The sequence below is a fragment of the Hesperophylax consimilis genome, chromosome 3, assembly GCF_061612785.1.
Source record: "Hesperophylax consimilis isolate HC1 chromosome 3, BYU_Hcon_1.0, whole genome shotgun sequence".
NCBI lineage: Eukaryota > Metazoa > Arthropoda > Insecta > Trichoptera > Limnephilidae > Hesperophylax > Hesperophylax consimilis.
In genome coordinates, this window is record NC_142838.1 from 29,631,341 (window position 1) to 29,650,731 (window position 19,391).

The following is a 19,391-nucleotide window of genomic DNA, read 5'->3' on the forward strand; positions in this document are numbered from 1 at the left end:
GTAATTTCATGTAAGATTTTCTCGAAATAATCTTAAAAAAATTACGCATACATTTACTTTTTAGTGTTAAAAATGCCTTAATTAGCCAAAATTACTTTACCATGTTGTTTTTCGAAAACTATTCCAAGTGAAACCACTGAAAAGTGACATTCCCAATGGCTTGAATGGTTTTACCAAAACACAGTCGATATAATACTTTACAAAAAATATATGCAAAATATACGCAAAATAGGGTTCCATGATAACTCCTCAAAATGACAATTCAACACACCTTCGAAAGTTGATATAAAGTCATTAAAAGTGATGAAACAAAAACTAGGTTAAATTGTTACATATGTAACCTATTTAGCCTAGTTTTTGTTTCGTCACTTTTCATAACTTTATAACACTTTTTATAGATGTGTTGAATCATCATTTTGATGAGATATCCGGTCACCGTAAAATATTTATAAATTTGCGCGAATTATTGAACCCTGGCCACGACCAGATAACACTAATTACGTTGGTGTAATTTTATAAAAGTCAAAACATTTGGGATCGAGTGTGAAGTTCGGCGAGCGTGCTTTCGGAGTGTCAGAACCTAAAGCCTGGAATGGACTGCCACATGATTTAAAAATGATCAACGGAATTTAGAGCAAAACTTAAAACTTATCTTTTCAAACACTCAGAGACTTTTCACCTTCATAGTAAGCGACATTGTAAATAACTATTGATAATTTCGTATTTTATTTTATTTTATCAAGTTTAATTCGAAGAACTCCATTTTAATTTGGAGTAGATTTTCTTTTTAGATTTTTAAGGTCATTTCATAATAATTCTACCGTCCTAAAATTGAACAGTAAAAATATTAATATTTAAAATAAAACTACTTTTGCCACTAATCTGCAATATCAGTAGTAATGGCGGGTAAAATAGCAAATATAAAATCATGCAATGTCCAGTGTTTTTTTATATAGTAACCTCTGCGTGCAAAGTCCTATCTTCTCAAAGTTTAAACTTTCTAATAAATGAGACCTGTAAGTTAAGTATGTTTTCTTTATTTGTTTTTAAATAATAAAATTAGATAGAGCTTAGGAAACTATAATTGTGCAGCACCTTTGGAGAGATTTTTCTAAAAACGGCGCTATACAAATGATCAAATTATTATTATGTACTTGGCATCGAATACCTGCTAATCTATATAGAAAAATTACAGATGAATTACTCTGAATGCTAGATCAGAGACTTCCAGAGGGAAGACTTTCAGTTAGCCGACCCAGACAAAGCCCAGAGACTGCGCGAGGAAAGACTGGGATAGAGGTGGAGGTGTCTTGTTGATGTATTTTCTTACCTCGCACATTTGCAGCTGAAACAACCGCCTTTCCTTCTCCATTTCGTCTGCTATCTCCGCTGAAGTCACCTCACTTCTGATGAGCCCAGCATCCCTAGCCTGCGATTTCTTTTCCTTCTCTATCTTCACATATTTGGAGTCGTAATCCTTTGAGGCCTTATCGAACGGTCTCTTGAGGTCTCCTTTGACCCCCTTGAGCTCCCCTTTGAGCAAAGCATCAACGGGGAACATTACGATGTTGTTTATGTTCTGCATCTGTGGAAAAGAAAAAGGTACCAAGTTAGCGGAAGTGGAACTGAAAATATTGTTGAACTCCCTCAAGGAAAAAAGTTTGCCGACAATATGTTAAAAGAAAAACTGCGTTAATAAGTTATAAACAAAGTGACAAATAATTATGAAAGTTTTACAGAATAAACAAGCCGCTAGCTTTGTTTATTGACACGGCTTGGATTTCGGGCGCGACAGTCCGTAGCGTAATGGTCTAAATCAGAGGTTCCCAAAGTGGTCTATATGGACCCCCAGGGGGTCCATATCGGCTTGCTGAGGGTCTATGTCAGCGAGAAATTTGGGGGTCCACGAGATTCAAATGGCGGTACATACGAGCGGACCCCCATTTACCCCAACTCAATATTTAGGAGTTCCGTAAATAACACAATACACCTAACACAAATAGCATAGTTTACGTAATCATAATAATAATAATAATAGACTGAGAAATTACTCATTTGATATTTGCATGTTTATATATCGTAAAGTTGTTTATTGAGGTATATAAATAGAGTCTACGTTCTTTTTCTCGTCAGAATTAATATATTGAACCAAAACATTGCACATTGGAAGCCGCGAATTTTCCTAGTTGTTTTTGAAAAGCGTTCAGGGTAATAATGATGTTGAAGAATCGGATATCATATGACAAGAAGAACTGATCGGAATAAGCGCTAACAAAGAACTTAAGGGGCAGTTCTGTAGGGCCAGCTACGGAAAGAAATTTCCGTTGCTTATCCTGCTCCATTTTCATTTGGTGTAATACCTCACAAGGGCGCCACTATCTGCACAATGCAAAAACAGAGGAACCATATCGCCACCCGGTTGTAGGGCAGGCAAGGGAAGGGAATCTTTTTACGAAAAAAAATAAATGATTATCACATGGGACGTTAACAGTTTTAGGAAAATTCAATATTCGGCAGGCAGGGAAGAAAAAAAATTTGGTAAGTGGTCTACTGGGCAAAAAAGTTTGGGAACTTCTGGTCTAAATACAGGTCGCTTGTAGTAAAAAAACGCACATGTGAATGGCCAACGCCAACTCCCACAACATAAAAGTTTAGTGTCGATGCCGGATATTTTACGCTCATGTATGTGCGGCTTTAGTTATATATTAGGTATTTTAATCAAGGGTTATTTTTAGTGGGTATTCTTGGGAATTTCAACCAATTATATAATTAAAGAGAAAATTCAACGCAGTGTTGAATAATATGGTCGTTCAGGCAGGATACCGAATAGTAGCCAGGAATGGATTACATCTTTACTTGAAAGAGATGCCGTTAGAAATAAATAGAAAATACAATTGAGACGGAGGCAAAGAACCGCAAGAAATATCCCGCTAATTCATTACTTCTCTAAATACTCCTAGTATAAAATAAAGTCGCTATCCACGACTGTCTGTTTGTGCGCTTAGTTCTTCTAAACTAAGCAGCAGAATTTGATAGGATTTTTACTATCAATTAGAGAATTTATTAATAATATATAACATGCATGTATTATTTATATACAGGGTGTATCGGCAAGTACCCGACAAACTTTAACCAGCTATTCCTCAGCACATTTGGAGAAAAAAATATTATGGGCGCTTTTCTGTCCGGTAACATTTTTTTTCCATTAAAAACAAAAAATAAATAAAAAATCCACACTCCGTCACTGTCATTTGCATTGTATCTCGTGTTCAGCAGCTGTTATTAGCAAGTGTGTCAAAAAGTGTCCTCGCTTTTTCGTACACACTAAATAATAATAGTTAAAAATGAGACGAATGGTGCCGTGCCATTTCGTTGTGATTGTAAAAGCGCGCCAACGTAGGTACGTACGTACATTATTCAACGAAACTCGAACAAAATATTGCCAAACGGGTTTTCAAACATTGACAAAGGATAAAACATTGGTGACATGTGGTGAAAATATGAATAGTAATTTTTTTATTAAAAAAAAATGTTACCGGACAGCAAAGTGCCCATCACATTTTTTACTCCAAATGTGCTAAGGAATAGCTGGTTAAAGTTTGTCGGGTACGTGCCGATACACCCTGTATAATACATGCATATTATATTTATAGAAAGTAGAGAAAACTCGAAGTTTTGTAATAAAGTGGTAAAATTTTTTTTTCGGGAGATTTCATTGCTAACGCTGACTAAACCTTATGAGATACATCAAAATAATGTTCTACAGAATTGTATATCTTGTGCAGGCCTACAGAAAAGTCCGCGGAGGTATATGTCTATCTCTTAAGGATAACCCCCAACGCCGGATACACGTCAACTGGTTAAATTATAATTGACAGGTTGTGTGGGTACTAGGTACAGCAGTCCGCAGTTGGCAGGGTTGAAAGCTCGTGAATAATGCAGCAAAGTAAAGACGGCCTCTTTGAGGCTCCCGGTACATAAATGGTGCACTAGTTTGTTGTATTGCTGTATCGGTACAAATGGAACGGACGCAGGCGGGTGCGGTGGCGGTAATGTTATGTAATGTCATGCGACTGTGGCTTCGATTGTGGCTTCGACAGTGGCATTGGCTGTATATCAATTGTGGCATCAACTGTGGCATCGACTGTGACATCGGCCAATGCAGCCAAACCACGGGATCACCGCATATTGTTACAATTTACCGCATTATCGTTCGATTTCTGGGAAAAATCAATCATTTGTCATCGATTGCGGAGATTTAAACATAAACACAATATCGTGTGCTGTTTCTACCGGTTTAAAGAAAAAAAACATACCGCACAAGAGGTTAAATAATCTTCTGTCATCGATTGCGGAGATTCAAACATAAACACATTATCGATGTGCTATTTCCATCGATATAAAGAAAAAAACATACCGCACAAGAGGTTAAATCATTTGTCATCGATTGCGGAGATTTAAACATAAACACATTATCGATGTGCTGTTTCCACCGATATAAAGAAAAAACATACCGCACAAGAGGTTTGAATGCCCGGAGGGAATGTAAATCCATGGCATCCCCTTATCTGTGATTTATTGTGAAGGTTAAAGGAAGTTTTGGAGGTCACTCTATCCCGTTTTAAGCCCAAAATTCTCGAAAAGGGGCTAGGCTACCTAAGTATAGTAAGAATAATTGAGCTTAGTTAAAAATATTACTACAACTTTAAAAGTATGAGCAGCTACCTACTAAAAACAAAAAAAATCTCCACTAAATAAAAACAACATAAAAAAGTACTTTTAACCAAAGAGATATGTCGTTTGAGCACGTAGGTATTTCCTTCAAAAGCTGAGAACATTCCATTCTCTCGGTCTGGCTAAGTCTACTTAGAGCTACGAAAGCCTTACTCATAAAACTGTTCATTCGTTAAGTTTCCGCATTATTTCAACTTCTCAACTTGTTGGCTGGTGTCACTAGCCACTATGCTGGATTTTGCGTTAAAGGCGTCTGTACCGTCGGTAATGGAGGGTAGTAATACGGGGATACTGGTATTTTGGTGCTCCCCACCCCCCCCCCCCCCCTCGCTCCCGCCCCCTGATCGCGCCTTGCCTCAGGGCCAGGGCGGCATATTCTCGGAGGAGCTCTTCCGGCAGTGGTTAAATAAGTAGGGCGGCAAAGGGATACGCTCTCGGGAAGAAATATCAAAGTCAAAAGACCGGAAGTGTGATGGTATCGCAGCGGACGAGAAAAAGATTATTCATTTACCAAACCACTTTTGTCATTGAGGCTGTTAAATCTAGTTGGCAATTCTGAGAAGGGGCGTAAAAAATGCTGCGCTGATTCATTATGAGTCAATTTCATTTGAATTGTGATGTATCCTTCACCATTACGTCTTACGTTATCTCCTGACTGTGCACGAATTTAATACTTTAAGACAGTGTTAAGGAATAATCTATCTTCCTTTTGTATCAATGAAAAAATTATGAAAAAAAATTAAAAGCACAACAAAAAAAACTTATTCAGTAGTATTTCACAATTATTTGTGTAAAATTAATTTAATTTTTTTTCTTTATTATTATTACCTTATTTTTACTTTTCTCTTTCATATCTATTATTTTCCTATCTAATATCTGTTATATTTCCTTTTTTTGTTCAAGAGAGCTCTTTCTGAAAATTAAAAAAAAATATATATATTGTTTTTTTTTACCTTTAACTAAGTGAGTTGTAAGTTCGTTCACCTTTTTAACACAAGCGTTTGCTCATAAAAAGTGTAATTACGATCATCATCTATATATACGACTATTCCTTTGTCTGCCCCCTACAGACACAAAAACTACTGTACCGATTTTGCAGAAAAATTCAAACATTTAGCAAAAATTTCAATGTGGAGTAATTTACCCCGTTTCCGACCTTCACTTTACGGTGCCATTGTTTATGGCGGTAGACAAAAGACGAAGTAAACTATTCGAAATACATTTTAATTCATTTCAACCCACTGAATTACAAGTAAATTTTAATAACCGATATGAAATACGCATTTATGTCATATCATACTTAAACAATTATTTCAAGTCAGACAGGAGAAACATTAATAATGTTGGATGACGGAACACTAGAAATGTGGAAACGACTTGTGAGGTCCCATACAACTTAAATGGACAGAGGTGGCGACTGCTATACATAATGGCCTAGGTAATAATTCATAAAAGATTAATCTTCCGCCACGCCCCACTTGCTGGGAAGTCCCAAATCCTAAAGCAAAACGCACACATAATTTACTAAACCTTTTACTAAAACTGTCCAAACTCAAAGTTGATATACACACAAAACAAGACGAACAATAATGCTACACTTTTTACAGAAAAACAAGTCTAGATATTTAAAACGTAATAACCGTTAGAATATAGGCAATGGACAACGGTGGTAAAATACGCATTCTTTTGAAGATAAAGGAAAAGATGAGAGATATAAAATATTATTTCTCAAATGGAACATAACAAGAAGGGAAAAAAAAACTGATATCAATCTGTGTACTGTTAGAGCGTTTTAAGCATTATTTTATTAATAGAGTACAAATTTTCCGGTATTTAACTTTAATCAAAGGTTATCTAGCAGAGATCCGACAGCAGAAATTAAGTGAGTAATGTATAACAGCAAGTTTGGTCGATAAATCATAGTCTGTTTTCGTTACAAAATAACGGCGTAACCAGAAGAAATGTTTGCTTGACCAAATATTTCTCAAGTCTAAGTTAAATTCTTTGGTATCTTTCCTAGGGTCAGTAAACTGGATAACGTCGTTAACACATTGTCTAAGGTTCAAATCGTGGCGTGCGTGAGTCATCTTAGAAAGATATGTGATTAAGTCGGAGGGATAAAAGAAATATTTCGGAGAACGAGGAAGGAGCAACCATTTTGTTAGTTATATTTTTTTATTGATAATAAATCTTAGAAAGGAATAATGGAAAACAAAAAATCCTTCAACGATCTCTCCATAAGCCTCCTGGCGTCCACCTTTGAAGATAAGTCTTCCTCAAATGTCTCAAGTATTGGCGGCTCTCACCCAACTGAAGCCGACAATTTTATTTGGTTCTGATTATATTATTCTAGCTAACCTGTACCCGGGGTTGCTCGGGGTTATGAATGGTTTGGAGTAAAGTTTTGAGGTTGCGAATTCTAGTGTACCTGAAAACTGGGGGCATTTTTAATGTAGAAATAACATTATTATATTTTAACAAGCTCGTTTATGTTTCACTTCAACATCCATGTCTTCCTCGGGCACCCTCGACTTCTCCTGCCATTCAATTTCACGTCATACATTTTCCTTACACCCTTTCTTTGTTCATCACAAACGCCACATTTTGACATAGGTACATAAGTATTTGATTCATTTGATGGTGCCATGTCTTCCTTGGGCGTTCCCCATCATCACTTCCATGTCATATATTCTCCTTCACCTCGTTCTTCGTTCATTACTTACGTCTCATTTTACCACAAATAATTATTTGATTCATGTCTTCTTCGGGCGTCCCTGACTCTTTCTACCGTTCACCATATTGTTACTGATAAAAAACTACATCGTATCGCCTTTAAATCGATTTCGTATCTCATTCCATTGCAGAGATAGTCTTCCTCGGGCGTCCCCGAATTTTTCTACCATTCGCTACTGTATACCAATTGTTACTATTAAAAACTACATCATATCGAATTTAATTCGACTCCGTATCTCATTCCAGTGCAGATATAATGTGTTTAATCTTCCACGGGCATCCCCGATTTCTTCTACCATTCAAACCACTCTCTAAACACTCCCGACACTAATAAGAACAACTTTGAAATTTTCAGCGAAATCGGTCCGGTAGTTTTGAGTCTATAGGGGACAAACAAACAAGCAATCTTATATGAGGGCCACCTCTGTTTCTTTACCCGATCAACCCATACCCGTATAAAAGCACTTTAGAAAGCAGATTGTGACGGTAATGTAGATTGTAAGCTATGTCCGCGTTGTTTCCTAATCAACCAATAAGTTATTTATCTACTTCGAAAGAAAGTTCATACCTTGTGTGGTCGCCATTTTTTTGGTTTTATTTTTATGTTTAATTCGTTCTGTAATTTTTTGCATACTTCCATCAACGAAAGTTATTGCAGTACCTTTGCATTCTTGCTAGTCATTAGATATTATCTGTCTTCTATCTATATAGGGACACTTAGATGGTTTGGGCATGTAGACCAGGGCCGGTCCCGTGCACGCGCAATTGGAGCATTCCGATCTGGGCGCCGAATTTGTCAAGGCGCTAAGGAGCCAAAAAGATAGGGCGCTGATAATATAACTTAACAGGATTTTACTGGCGCTAGGCGCCGTATGCTTCAGGGCCGGCCCTGTGTAGAGCGAATGAACGAAGAAAGGAGTGTAAGGAAAATATATTATTCCGCGATTATTTATACAAATGTCCCGGTGTGGGTTTGATTTTTTAAACCAATATACAGTTTAGTTCCGAGTTTGCACACTTGAATTTCAAAATAAGAGGAAGGTCACTCACTGTCTACTTGAGCCATGAGGCACACAACATGGACTCAGTTATTACAAAATTCAAACAACAAATACGTTTTAATTAAATACGGCCATTTATAATGTAGTTGTAAGCTTCCAGAAATAATAAAAAAAGAAATTAGGACACGACAAAACAATAAGAAGGCGAGCAACCAATGGGGTACCTCGCGCTCTAAGCCTTGGTCTCTTATGTTGCCGTGGCGCATGATCGCCACTTCTTCTAGCCACTAGTAGTACTACTTTAGTCACATGAAGCGATTTTGACGCTACTATGCAAGTAGGTGGTGCGTATATGTGTAACTCTGGTTCAATGACCTCTGAATCTAAATGAAAACTGCGATTTGCTTTGATTTTCAAAATATTTTCAACTAATTGTGGGATGTGTGTAAGATTCGTGTGACTTGGCCTATTTCAGCATATGGCACGCCATACATTCCAAATGGGAATTCCAATGTATGGCGAGCGATATGCTGAGATAGACCAAGCCATGATAGTATAGCGTCGTCTGTCACATACATAAGACAAGCGATAAACTAGGTACGAAAATTATTTTATTTAGTAATTCTATATTTGAAATGTTTATTTCATTTGTTTAAATTTTTAAAAGTTTACTAACGGTGTTCATTCGAAGGGTAAATTTCTGATCGTCTTTTGATAGGCAACGATCCTGAGGCAAATAAGTTTATTTCAGTTTCATAAATCCTACAATTATAATATCACGTGATGTTCCACGAGTCTGCGCTAGTATATAAAACAAATTATCATTACCTTGATGATAGACCACCATTCAGAATCTAACGTTGCTTAAAAAGGCAAATTTGAATTAAATGTGCGTAGTAATCAGCATCCGAAATAATTTTATTAATTTTCCGGGGGGAATTTTCCGTATGCAATATTCCTGGTAGGAATAATCCGAGCACCTTGTTTAAATTTATACATACATCCTACATAACAAATAATAGCTATTATTAGTTCCATCCCGTAGAATGACAACATTAGCAAAACATCTGGGACTAGAAGAGATTCTAGCCTTCGTGGGTATTACGGGTATTAGGGCTAGGGTTACCAGGGCTACGGTTTTTAAACACGTAGGTACTCGTAGAAATCAAATTCAGATGTGGCTAAGTGTATTGAATTTTTTTTCGAAGTAGAAAATATATTCTCAGTGTAACGCCCTAGTGACATCACAATAATAATAATAATAATAAGTGTTTTACTATTTTTTTTGTTTAACAAATAGATACAATGATATCCTCACTGGGATCTCCCGTGCTGAGGATTTCATTTACATATTATGTATAATTTAATTATAAGAAAATTAATATTACATCAAAGTTACAAATGAATTTAATTATGAACATATATCATGCAATATAATTTTTTTTTTATAATTTTAAAATAAGTATGATGTTTTTTGATATATATGAAGTGTTTTTTGGTATAGTTATATATATGAAGTGTTTATTGGTATAGTTCAGTTGATTCTGTTTTAGTCTGTTTGATCTCAGTAAATTTTCTATTTCAGATCTCCCTATGTTGAGTATCCAGCTTTTAATTTCAATAATAATACGGTATAAAAATTTTTACTGTTCGTGTGTTTAGTAAATGGATCAAAATACCTAGATTAAAAACGCAATTTAAGTGAGATTTTCACAAAAACCACACAGTAATTTTATTATTCTTCCAAACCATCTTTCCTATCGCATTCTCCTCCGCACTTCCTACAGTCTCACCATATTCTCGAAATTGGGGAAGCAACAGTCCCACTTTTTTTTGCAATGTCACATAAAACAAAAGAAAAAAATCACAGAATAACAACCATATTGGTTCAATACCACAGATCGTAAATTCTGCGTACAAGAATATTGATTTCGGGTAAGCGGCGAAATTTGTTACTGGGTGCAAATTTTTAGATTTTATTTTGTCCTAGAAGTTTATGGCAGCCCTAATACTGAGCAAGGTAAGGCTTTTTGTCGTAGTTATTGTTAATAATACCACGTAAGGGACACCTGGGTAGGGCCGTAAGAAGCTTTGGATTAGGACCAATTTACGAGACAGGCGGATATAGGAAGATAATGTTATATTACAGACACGAAATGGCCACCTATTTGTAATATACCATTATTTGCAGACATTAATACGATAACTTTATTCATTCCAACTGAATTGTTCTAAGGGTCCATATTTACAAGGTGCCTATTACTTGATGCGACATATTAAATACAACGTAATAGGACGACTCTGACGTCAGTGGGATACATACGTAAACAAGGAAGTTGAATAGAATATAATATAGTTATTTTTTTCCCACTCGAGATCTTTTTATTTTCTGTGTCTTGTTCTGTTTCATGTTTCGTTAAGATTTGTTAGTATTATCTTCTTCTTCAATGATATAGTATACTGTCGTAGCAAATAATACATGTTTTTAGTTACCGCGACAGTATACATACAGTGTTCATTCTCAACGGTAAAGTTATTGAGATTGTATATTCAATTTAAAAAAAAAAACAGGCTATGTCGAAAAAATATTTGTTGATAGTCGTTTCCATTGCTTTTTTAAATATTTCGCATCAAGTAGCAGTCACTTATTCTCTCTATTCTTTTCACCGTGTATATATTATTATGTAGGTACGTGTTCACTTGGTTTAGGTCACCGATCAATAATTAAGAATTATAAGTCACATATCCACGCCATATTAAGTTCCTCGGACTAGATGATAAAAAGGTAAAGATGCAGAGGTATTACGTAAACAGAAAGTTAAATGTGTGCAATTAATTTTTCCAGTCAGTTTATGGCAGCCCATTCATTGATACCGCGAATGTTTATGGTCCGCACAATGTATTAGCTCACCTACACGCCTCATTATGTAGTAGGACGTAACAGATCGCAAGGTGTACCACTTCTTACTTCCTACGCTAGTAGCGTTGATGATTTAGTGCGAAATTATATTTTAACATGTACAGTGGGCGGGACGATTAAAAACTAACTAGTACTGAAGTTTAGAGGAAAATGTATAATTTATTTACTGGTCTTACTGGTTAATTCCACCGTCCCATCAGGAGCGCGTGCTAGCAAATAAATAAAATGGAGTCAAGTAGGAGTTAAGGAAATGTTCCTATCTTGAACCACGAAGCCACAATTTTCCAGTACAAGAATTTTAGGTTGGTATTTTATATTTATTTTTAAACCGAAAAACACCTTTTAACACAAGGCAGTTCAAGAAAATATACACGGTGGCCGGAAACTCGTAGTACAAGCGGGAAAACTGGTGAATCTAGATCACATGGAGAAATAAATAAAAAATCGATATGATCATTTAGATTTTTTCGGCAACTAAAGGGTTAAAAAATGATGCCGGGTCTACGCTGCGATGCATTTCTAAATACATTAAACCGGTGATATGAATCCCCAAGCGACCGTTTTTTTTAAGTTTGATGAAACCAAGTAAAGTTATGCCACAAAATTTATATTAGACTACAAATATGATGTACATAGATTCAACAGTTTCTATGAGTTTCCGGATACCCTGTAAGGGTATCTATTTAAAAAATTTCCCTCAGAAAAAGTTTAGTTATCCCCATACAAAAAGGTGAAAATGAAAATAAATACTTTTCATACTAGGCAACCAAAATAAATATTAAAAATATAACCGTAAGAAAATTAACAAAAATATCGCTACATATAGGTCCGTCCGTACAGTAATAACTTGCTTGAAATAACAGTTTTCTGTTATTTCAAGCCGTTTCCATTGTTATACTTTTTTTTAACTTCACATATATGCGGCATTTTAGTCAAGAAATAAAAATATATAGATTTCTAAAACATTTTCTAAACAATTTGTGTAAACAACTTTAGAGAACTTTACGACGAAGTTTGACCTAATACGAAGGTTAAAACTTCTCTGTAGAAGTTTTTAACGAAAATTAAATCCGAAATTCGCAAACCATTTAATGTGAAAAAGTTTACAGGATTTCATTAGGTAAAAAATACATTACCATACAAATAATGGTGGTTAAACAGAAAGAGATTATCGAATTCATGATCCAATGAAATGCAAGTAATCATACTTATTTTACTTTTAGATGTTATGAATCACTTCTGTTAATAAACTATTCTGCCGAAAACTAGTCACGTCATTTAAATAAACTCGATGGTTTGAAAATACATCAACAATAAAGGAAACAAACATTTAGTTTAGTTTTGTCACCGTACCAGGAGAACAGAGAAGTAATGAGATGAGATGCTAAATGGTTTCTCAGAACAATTTCCTTCCAGGGGCGACGATGTGAGCTGACGCGTTTCTGTAGTCGACAAGCTAATGAAGCAAGAAGGTGTACCAGGGTGGCAGAAGATTCTATGGGTGGGTGGACGCAGAGTGTATACTCAATGTGACACGAATCTCAAACGCTTCAAGCGATTATCTGCTTTGCATAACTTTTATCATAGAAGTGTTTACAGTATTATTCAGTAGACGGTGCTTTAACTAAATGCGACAATTTAAGATCATTCTTGTCCAAACAACCAAATAATTATTTATTTTTGAATTCACTGGTTAAACAACAAAAAATTGTACGTAAAACGGCCACCAAAGATCAATATACATAAAAAAGTTTTTTGTTTTCAAAACTCAAAAAATCTTAACGTTCGAGAGTGTTTGCTGGATATTATAGATTTGTACCAGGGAGAGCTAGTCAGATATGAAAAATGTATAGTTACTTATGAACATTTAAAATAAAAGAATTCTTGACTTCAGCAGGTGTAGGCGTGGGATAACAATTTCCTTGAGAAATGCCCGTTTCCACCGTGTCGTAAGAAACGTTCACCTCAACTAAACATACCATGTATCTAACCACCATTTCAACTATCTTCTGCAGGTAAGATTGTTGGATTGGAGCTATTTTCCCGATTCGAACCAAACATTTGGATGCATTTTATGAAGCAATTGGGAGAGGGCTACCAAAAGTATTTTTACTCCGACGTTGACGACTTTTCTGGTGAAATGTGTGATCGCTTTCCATTTTACGATTGATTTAAATTTATAAATTGTTAAGAAAAACGTGAGCGCTTCATTTTTTTTTTACCAAAAAAGGCTTTATTAATTTATGAGGATGTTTAGCTCCCTGGTGGTTTAATAAAATGACACATTTTTAGTAGCGGTCAGAATGTTAATACCGGAAGTTTTAAAATTAATTACGACATCCACCCACCAATAAACAGGATAGTATACTTTTATCTGAAGATCTGGTGGCGTAGGCTTTTGTAAGTAGACGAAAAATATGCTAGTCAGGTTTTGCTGGGTTTGTGGTTGGCGATTATAATATTATTATTATGATAACTGCTGCAAACTACATAATTAGGTTCACGTGCACACCAATTCGTAATATTAGTAACTGATATAAATATATTCAAAATTTTAAGGAATATAAGGTACCCTAGGTATTAAAAGTAATTAAACATTGAAATAAGAATAGCACAAACCTAAGTTGATATAAATAAATGCATACATACTATTATTATTCTATACATACAAATATATAAAACTAATACCAAACCCTCATTTTATTTTTATATTATTTTTTTATTGAACGCCCGTAAGGCTTTACAAACATAAACTAAAACACTTGCAGAACTTAATAATAATATTATCAAATTTAATCTAAATTAAATTTATAAAAAAATTAAATGGAGTTCTACGAATTAAACACAAAAACAATAAATAAAAAAATAAAAAAAAAATACTTTACAAACATAATTCATGTCGAAAATTTACAAACATTATACAGAAATAACATAACAGTACATATATATTATATATAATACTTTAATTTTACAAATACAGGGTGTATCGGCACTAACCCGACAAACTTTAACCAGCTATTCCTTAGCACATTTGGAGTAAAAAATGTTATGTACACTTTGCTGTCCGGTAACATTTTTTTTCTTTTAAAAACAAAAAATAAATAAAATTTCCACACTCCGCTACTGCCCACAGTATAGGGGTAAAATAATTGGCAACGCCGCGCTACTGTCATCTCTTTCACACATATTCTGTCTCAAGTCCCGTGTGGTTCCCGCCACCCCGTCTCGTATCAGTGGTCAGTGCTGTTTTGGGAGTTCGCATGTCATCAAGTTTCTAGTTTCGTTTTTGTTTTGTTATCTAAGTTTTTACTGTTGAAATATGCCCCTCAATTATCCACCTGCCGAGCAAGCAGATATTGTTTTTGTTTATGGATTTTGCAATGGAAATTCACGAGCAGCCGTAAGGGAGTATCGCATGAGGTTTCCTGGAAGACGCGTCCCACACCATGCTACCTTTGTCCAGGTTTGTACCCTATCAATTGTTTATTGAAACTATTTACATTCATTGATAATGCCAAAAAGCGCTTTTGAAATTTAAACTGGGAACATTAAAAACATAACAAGGGGCCACCAACTTTAAAAATGTAAATTGTACTTTAGGTGATTTGTGTTCAGTGGTCACTAAACGGCGTTTTAAAAAGTTAATTAATTTTAATCTCTAATAAATGCATCATTCACTGCAATTGAATTCACTCCTTTTCTCACCATGGGATTATTTAAATTACTTGAATTCAATTTCACCCCTGTGAATCCAAGATATCAACCGTACCTAGTTAAGAAAATTATAATTTAAAACACTTTGTTATACATTTTACTATAAAAAAATGAAATAAATGAAGAGAAAACGTAAGTTTTCTGATATGTGCCTAAAATAAGTGTTCTTTAAAAATAAAATGAGTGAAAAAGCCCGCGATTGTTTATTTGACATTATTACTGAGCTGAATAATAAAAGCAGTTGTTATTTGTTGTTTTGTTTCAGATGTATCAACAATTGCGTGACTGTGGCATCGGACGGATTGAAGGCGCCGGCGGAGGACACAACATCGTTCCTGTGGCAGTTGAGGAGAGAATCCTGAACTTAATTACCGAAGACCCCACGCTGTCCGTGCGTCGGGTCGCTCTGATGATAGGACACAGGGAACACATGGCGGTATGGAGAGTTCTGAAGAAGCACGGGCTCAAACCTTTTCACTATAGGCGCTGCCAAGGCCTCATGGAGAATGACCACTTTTCCAGAGTCGTGTACTGCAGAAGAATGCTGCATAATGTCATAAGAGATGCAGACTTCATGAAAAACATATTGTTTACCGACGAAGCACAGTTCACTAAAACAGGAGTGCTAAATGTGCACAACTTGCACCATTGGGCTGAACAAAACCCCAAGCTTGTTCGGGAGTCGTCGAGCCAGGACAGATTTTCCATCAACATGTGGGCAGGAATCCTGGGAAATCAAATACTCGGTCCAATCGAGTTGCCTCCCAGACTAAATGGACCGATGTATTTGGAGTTCTTACAAGTGCAACTGGGCGAGATTCTGGAAGATGTGAACCTCGAATTACTACGGAGAATGTGGTTCCAGCACGATGGAGCCCCACCACACTATTCGATTGCCGTGCGGAACTACTTGGATGTCGAGTTTCCTGGTCGTTGGATAGGCCGTGGAAGTCCGGCCATTGCTTGGCCACCAAGATCACCCGACCTGACCCCCCTGGATTACTACCTGTGGGGGGCTCTCAAGGAAAAAGTGTATGCTAAGCCAATAGCCTCAAGAGAGCAACTGCTCGAACGAGTGATGGAAGCCGCTGCAGAAATTAAAGCAAATCCTGCAAACTTAAATAATCAAAATATAACAAGACTACACGCTTGCATCGAAAATAATGGTAGTCACTTCGAACAAATGCTCCAATAAAAAAATTAACATAAACTACATGTCCGCATTTTCATTTATTATTTATTGGTAAAATTCTCACAATGTCATTCATTTACACATCAATATTACCTACATATCAATATTTAATAAAATCTGTAGAAGAGTATGCCCGTCGGCATTCAACAAGTTTTTCGACAAGTGTGTCGAAAAGCGTCTTCTCTCTTTCCTACACACTAAATATTAATGGTTAAAAATGAGACGACTGATGCTTGTAAGCGCGCCAATACGTAAAAACAACGAAACTCGAATAAGAATTGCCAGGTGGGTTTTTTAATCGCTTTAATCTGACTTTAAACAATAATTAAACACGTAAAAATTATTTAATATAATATTACAGTACAGTACTTTGAACCTTCGCAATAAATTTATTTGATTTTAAGTTTAGTTTGTAGAACTCCATTTCAATTTAGAGATTTTTTTTATTTTAACAGTCTTATTAAAAAATTTATAAAAACAGTGTGTTTATAAACAAGTTCTGCTAGTTGTAATTATTATTACGCGTGACAGCTGTTTCACCTTCTGACGGCATTATCAAACTTTGGTAAAGCCACTTACAGACGACGTAAGTGATAACTTTCTTTTTTTATTATTCTGGCTTTATTGATTTCCGAGTAAATTGTCGTAAATTATTATTTGCTAATCCCAATATTATTTGCTAATGCTAATAATTAAGTGAAATTTTAAACAATGCAATAATAGGATTATTGCATTGTTAATTTCACTTAATGTCGTTGGTATTTCCAACTGATGACTCAGGGGTTTATTTCCCTGAATAATTAAGTATTTTGGGGTCTAATTATTATGCATTTCATTACATCCGATAATTTAAACAATTTTTATGTTGAATTGGGGTAAGTTTTATGGCTAAGGGAAGGAGTGGAAGGTGAGGAAGTACCTGGATATTCAGATCTGGTCACCAAATACGGCTAGTCATTTCAAGCAACGTTTAAATTCTAAACCTGGATATTCAGATCTGGTCACCAAATACGGCTAGTCATTTCAAGCAACGTTTAAATTCTGAACCTGGATATTCAGATCTGGTCACCAAATACGGCTAGTCATTTCAAGCAACGTTTAAATTCTGAATTAATTAATCAATTACGAAAAAGCGTGGGGTTAAGAATATTTTTTTTAAATTATAGTTGTAATTTATTGTCGATTTTTTAAAAAAATTGCGATATTTTAAATAAAATTTAATAATTATTGTTTAAATAAATTAGCAATCTGGCAGCATTCATTTGCAGGTGGTCAATCCAATGCAGTCATGACGTTTTTGTGAGTGCTTTCCTTTGTCTCAGTGTGTTGCGCAGCAGTTTTATATGAACCGTTTTTTGATTCATCGGGATTGTTTTTAAAACTATACATTCTTTGTACCTTCAAATTAGTGGAAATAAACTTAAGTGTGTCAAGCTGCTCGTTATATTCCGGTAATTCTGGAAGGCTTTTAACATAAGCAATAATATTCATAAATCACATTCCGCGAAGTTGTAAATAACTAAATTTATTAAAAAATATACGTTGTAGGATAGCCTAGCAAGTAACATTTTGACAGAGCACTTACGGTGATTTAAAAAACAACGGCGCTGTTCAAATAATCCAATTATTATTATTGATAAGTACCTAAGTGAGGAAAATTGTTTTTAAAAGTGCTCAGAATTATTGGACTTCGATTATAAATTCAGGAAATCTACTAATTAGTTTCTTAGTTTCAAAATTAGACTATTTAATACGTGAAACGCGTAAGAGGTGAAACCAAAGCATTCCAGAGGTGAAACAATTTAGATACAAAAATAAAACTGATGTGTACAATACAAGAAGACAATCAGTGATTCGCATACGAAAAATGTGAATAATCATTATTGTTAAATAAAATATTTCTTTTCTGGTACTGGATTATGTAATACGGGCTTCGTTCGCAGCAACACGCGAGAGTTGCGATGTTGCTTTCAAATTTTGACAAAGGATAAAACAGTGGTGACATGTGGTGAAAATATGTTTAATTAATTTTTTATTAAAAAAAAACGTTACCGGACAGCAAAGTGCACATAACATTTTTTACTCCAAATGTGCTAAGGAATAGCTGGTTAAAGTTTGTCGGGTTAGTGCCGATACACCCTGTATAATACAGAAAAATATCAGTTATATTCAAAACTAATTTTGAAAGTGGTTGTCACAGTGCACGCAGAAAACATACTGATATAAAATGCACAATTTATTAAAAATGTGGTCTAATTAATAGTTTTTTTTTTAAACGGGACTGCAGGCCTTCAACGAATGAATTGACAGAGTTCCTAACAAATTATTAGTTATAAGCGAATGTTTTATGAGGACGACGGAACACGTGTTCATACAAATGATATACTGATATTGTCGCATTTCGTCATGAAATTCATTAGTAAAAGAGCACGTGTTCTCGATATATTCTGAATGACTAACATTTTATCAGGAGATCTGCATGCTGTCATTACAACTTTAACATTTTTCTCCGTGTGGTAAAATAGGTCGAGTCGAGTAGATTTAACAAGGACACGGATATTTATAACTTTTAAAATTTGATGTGCCGTCATTCAACAATTTAAAAAGTATAAGAATATAATTAATATATATCCGGGTAGAACGTAGCGGTAGTTTTAGATTAGACATTGATGTTTTGTAGCGGATATCAATTACTCGTCAGATTATTAGACAAAATAACTTACAAATATACATAATATCAGAATCATAAATATGACCGATACAAAAGAGCGAAAACAGGAAAAAATGAGGGTCCCATGATAACCTTTGGGTACCTAGTGGAAAGCCCTGCCGTTGGCTGTAGGAAACTTTCTAAAGAACAATCAGGTTTCCTTATAAGTAAGGTAATAAAGCTCTCAGTTTTACCTCCTGCTGTAGGAGTGTCCTTGGATTACCTTCAACCACCGGACAACTATGCGACCGGTAACTTCAACCACCGGACAACTATGCGACCGGTAACTTCAACCACCGGACAACTATGCGACCGGTAACTTCGACAACTGGACAACTATCGGGGACCCCACGATACCAGCTTTCGTAATGTTAACATTGATTACAG

At 35.3% G+C, this 19,391-nt stretch overlaps 1 protein-coding gene across 1 annotated transcript in view; it reads right to left on the bottom strand.

The window, feature by feature from the left end:
* Nucleotides 1–19,391, bottom strand: part of Asap (ArfGAP domain of ASAP) — a 225,499-nt gene that overhangs the window by 36,063 nt on the left and 170,045 nt on the right. The window contains exon 4 of the mRNA XM_089650226.1: nucleotides 1,331–1,585. Within this exon, the coding sequence (XP_089506352.1) occupies nucleotides 1,331–1,585 (255 nt within the window). The remainder of the gene's footprint in view (nucleotides 1–1,330; nucleotides 1,586–19,391) is intronic.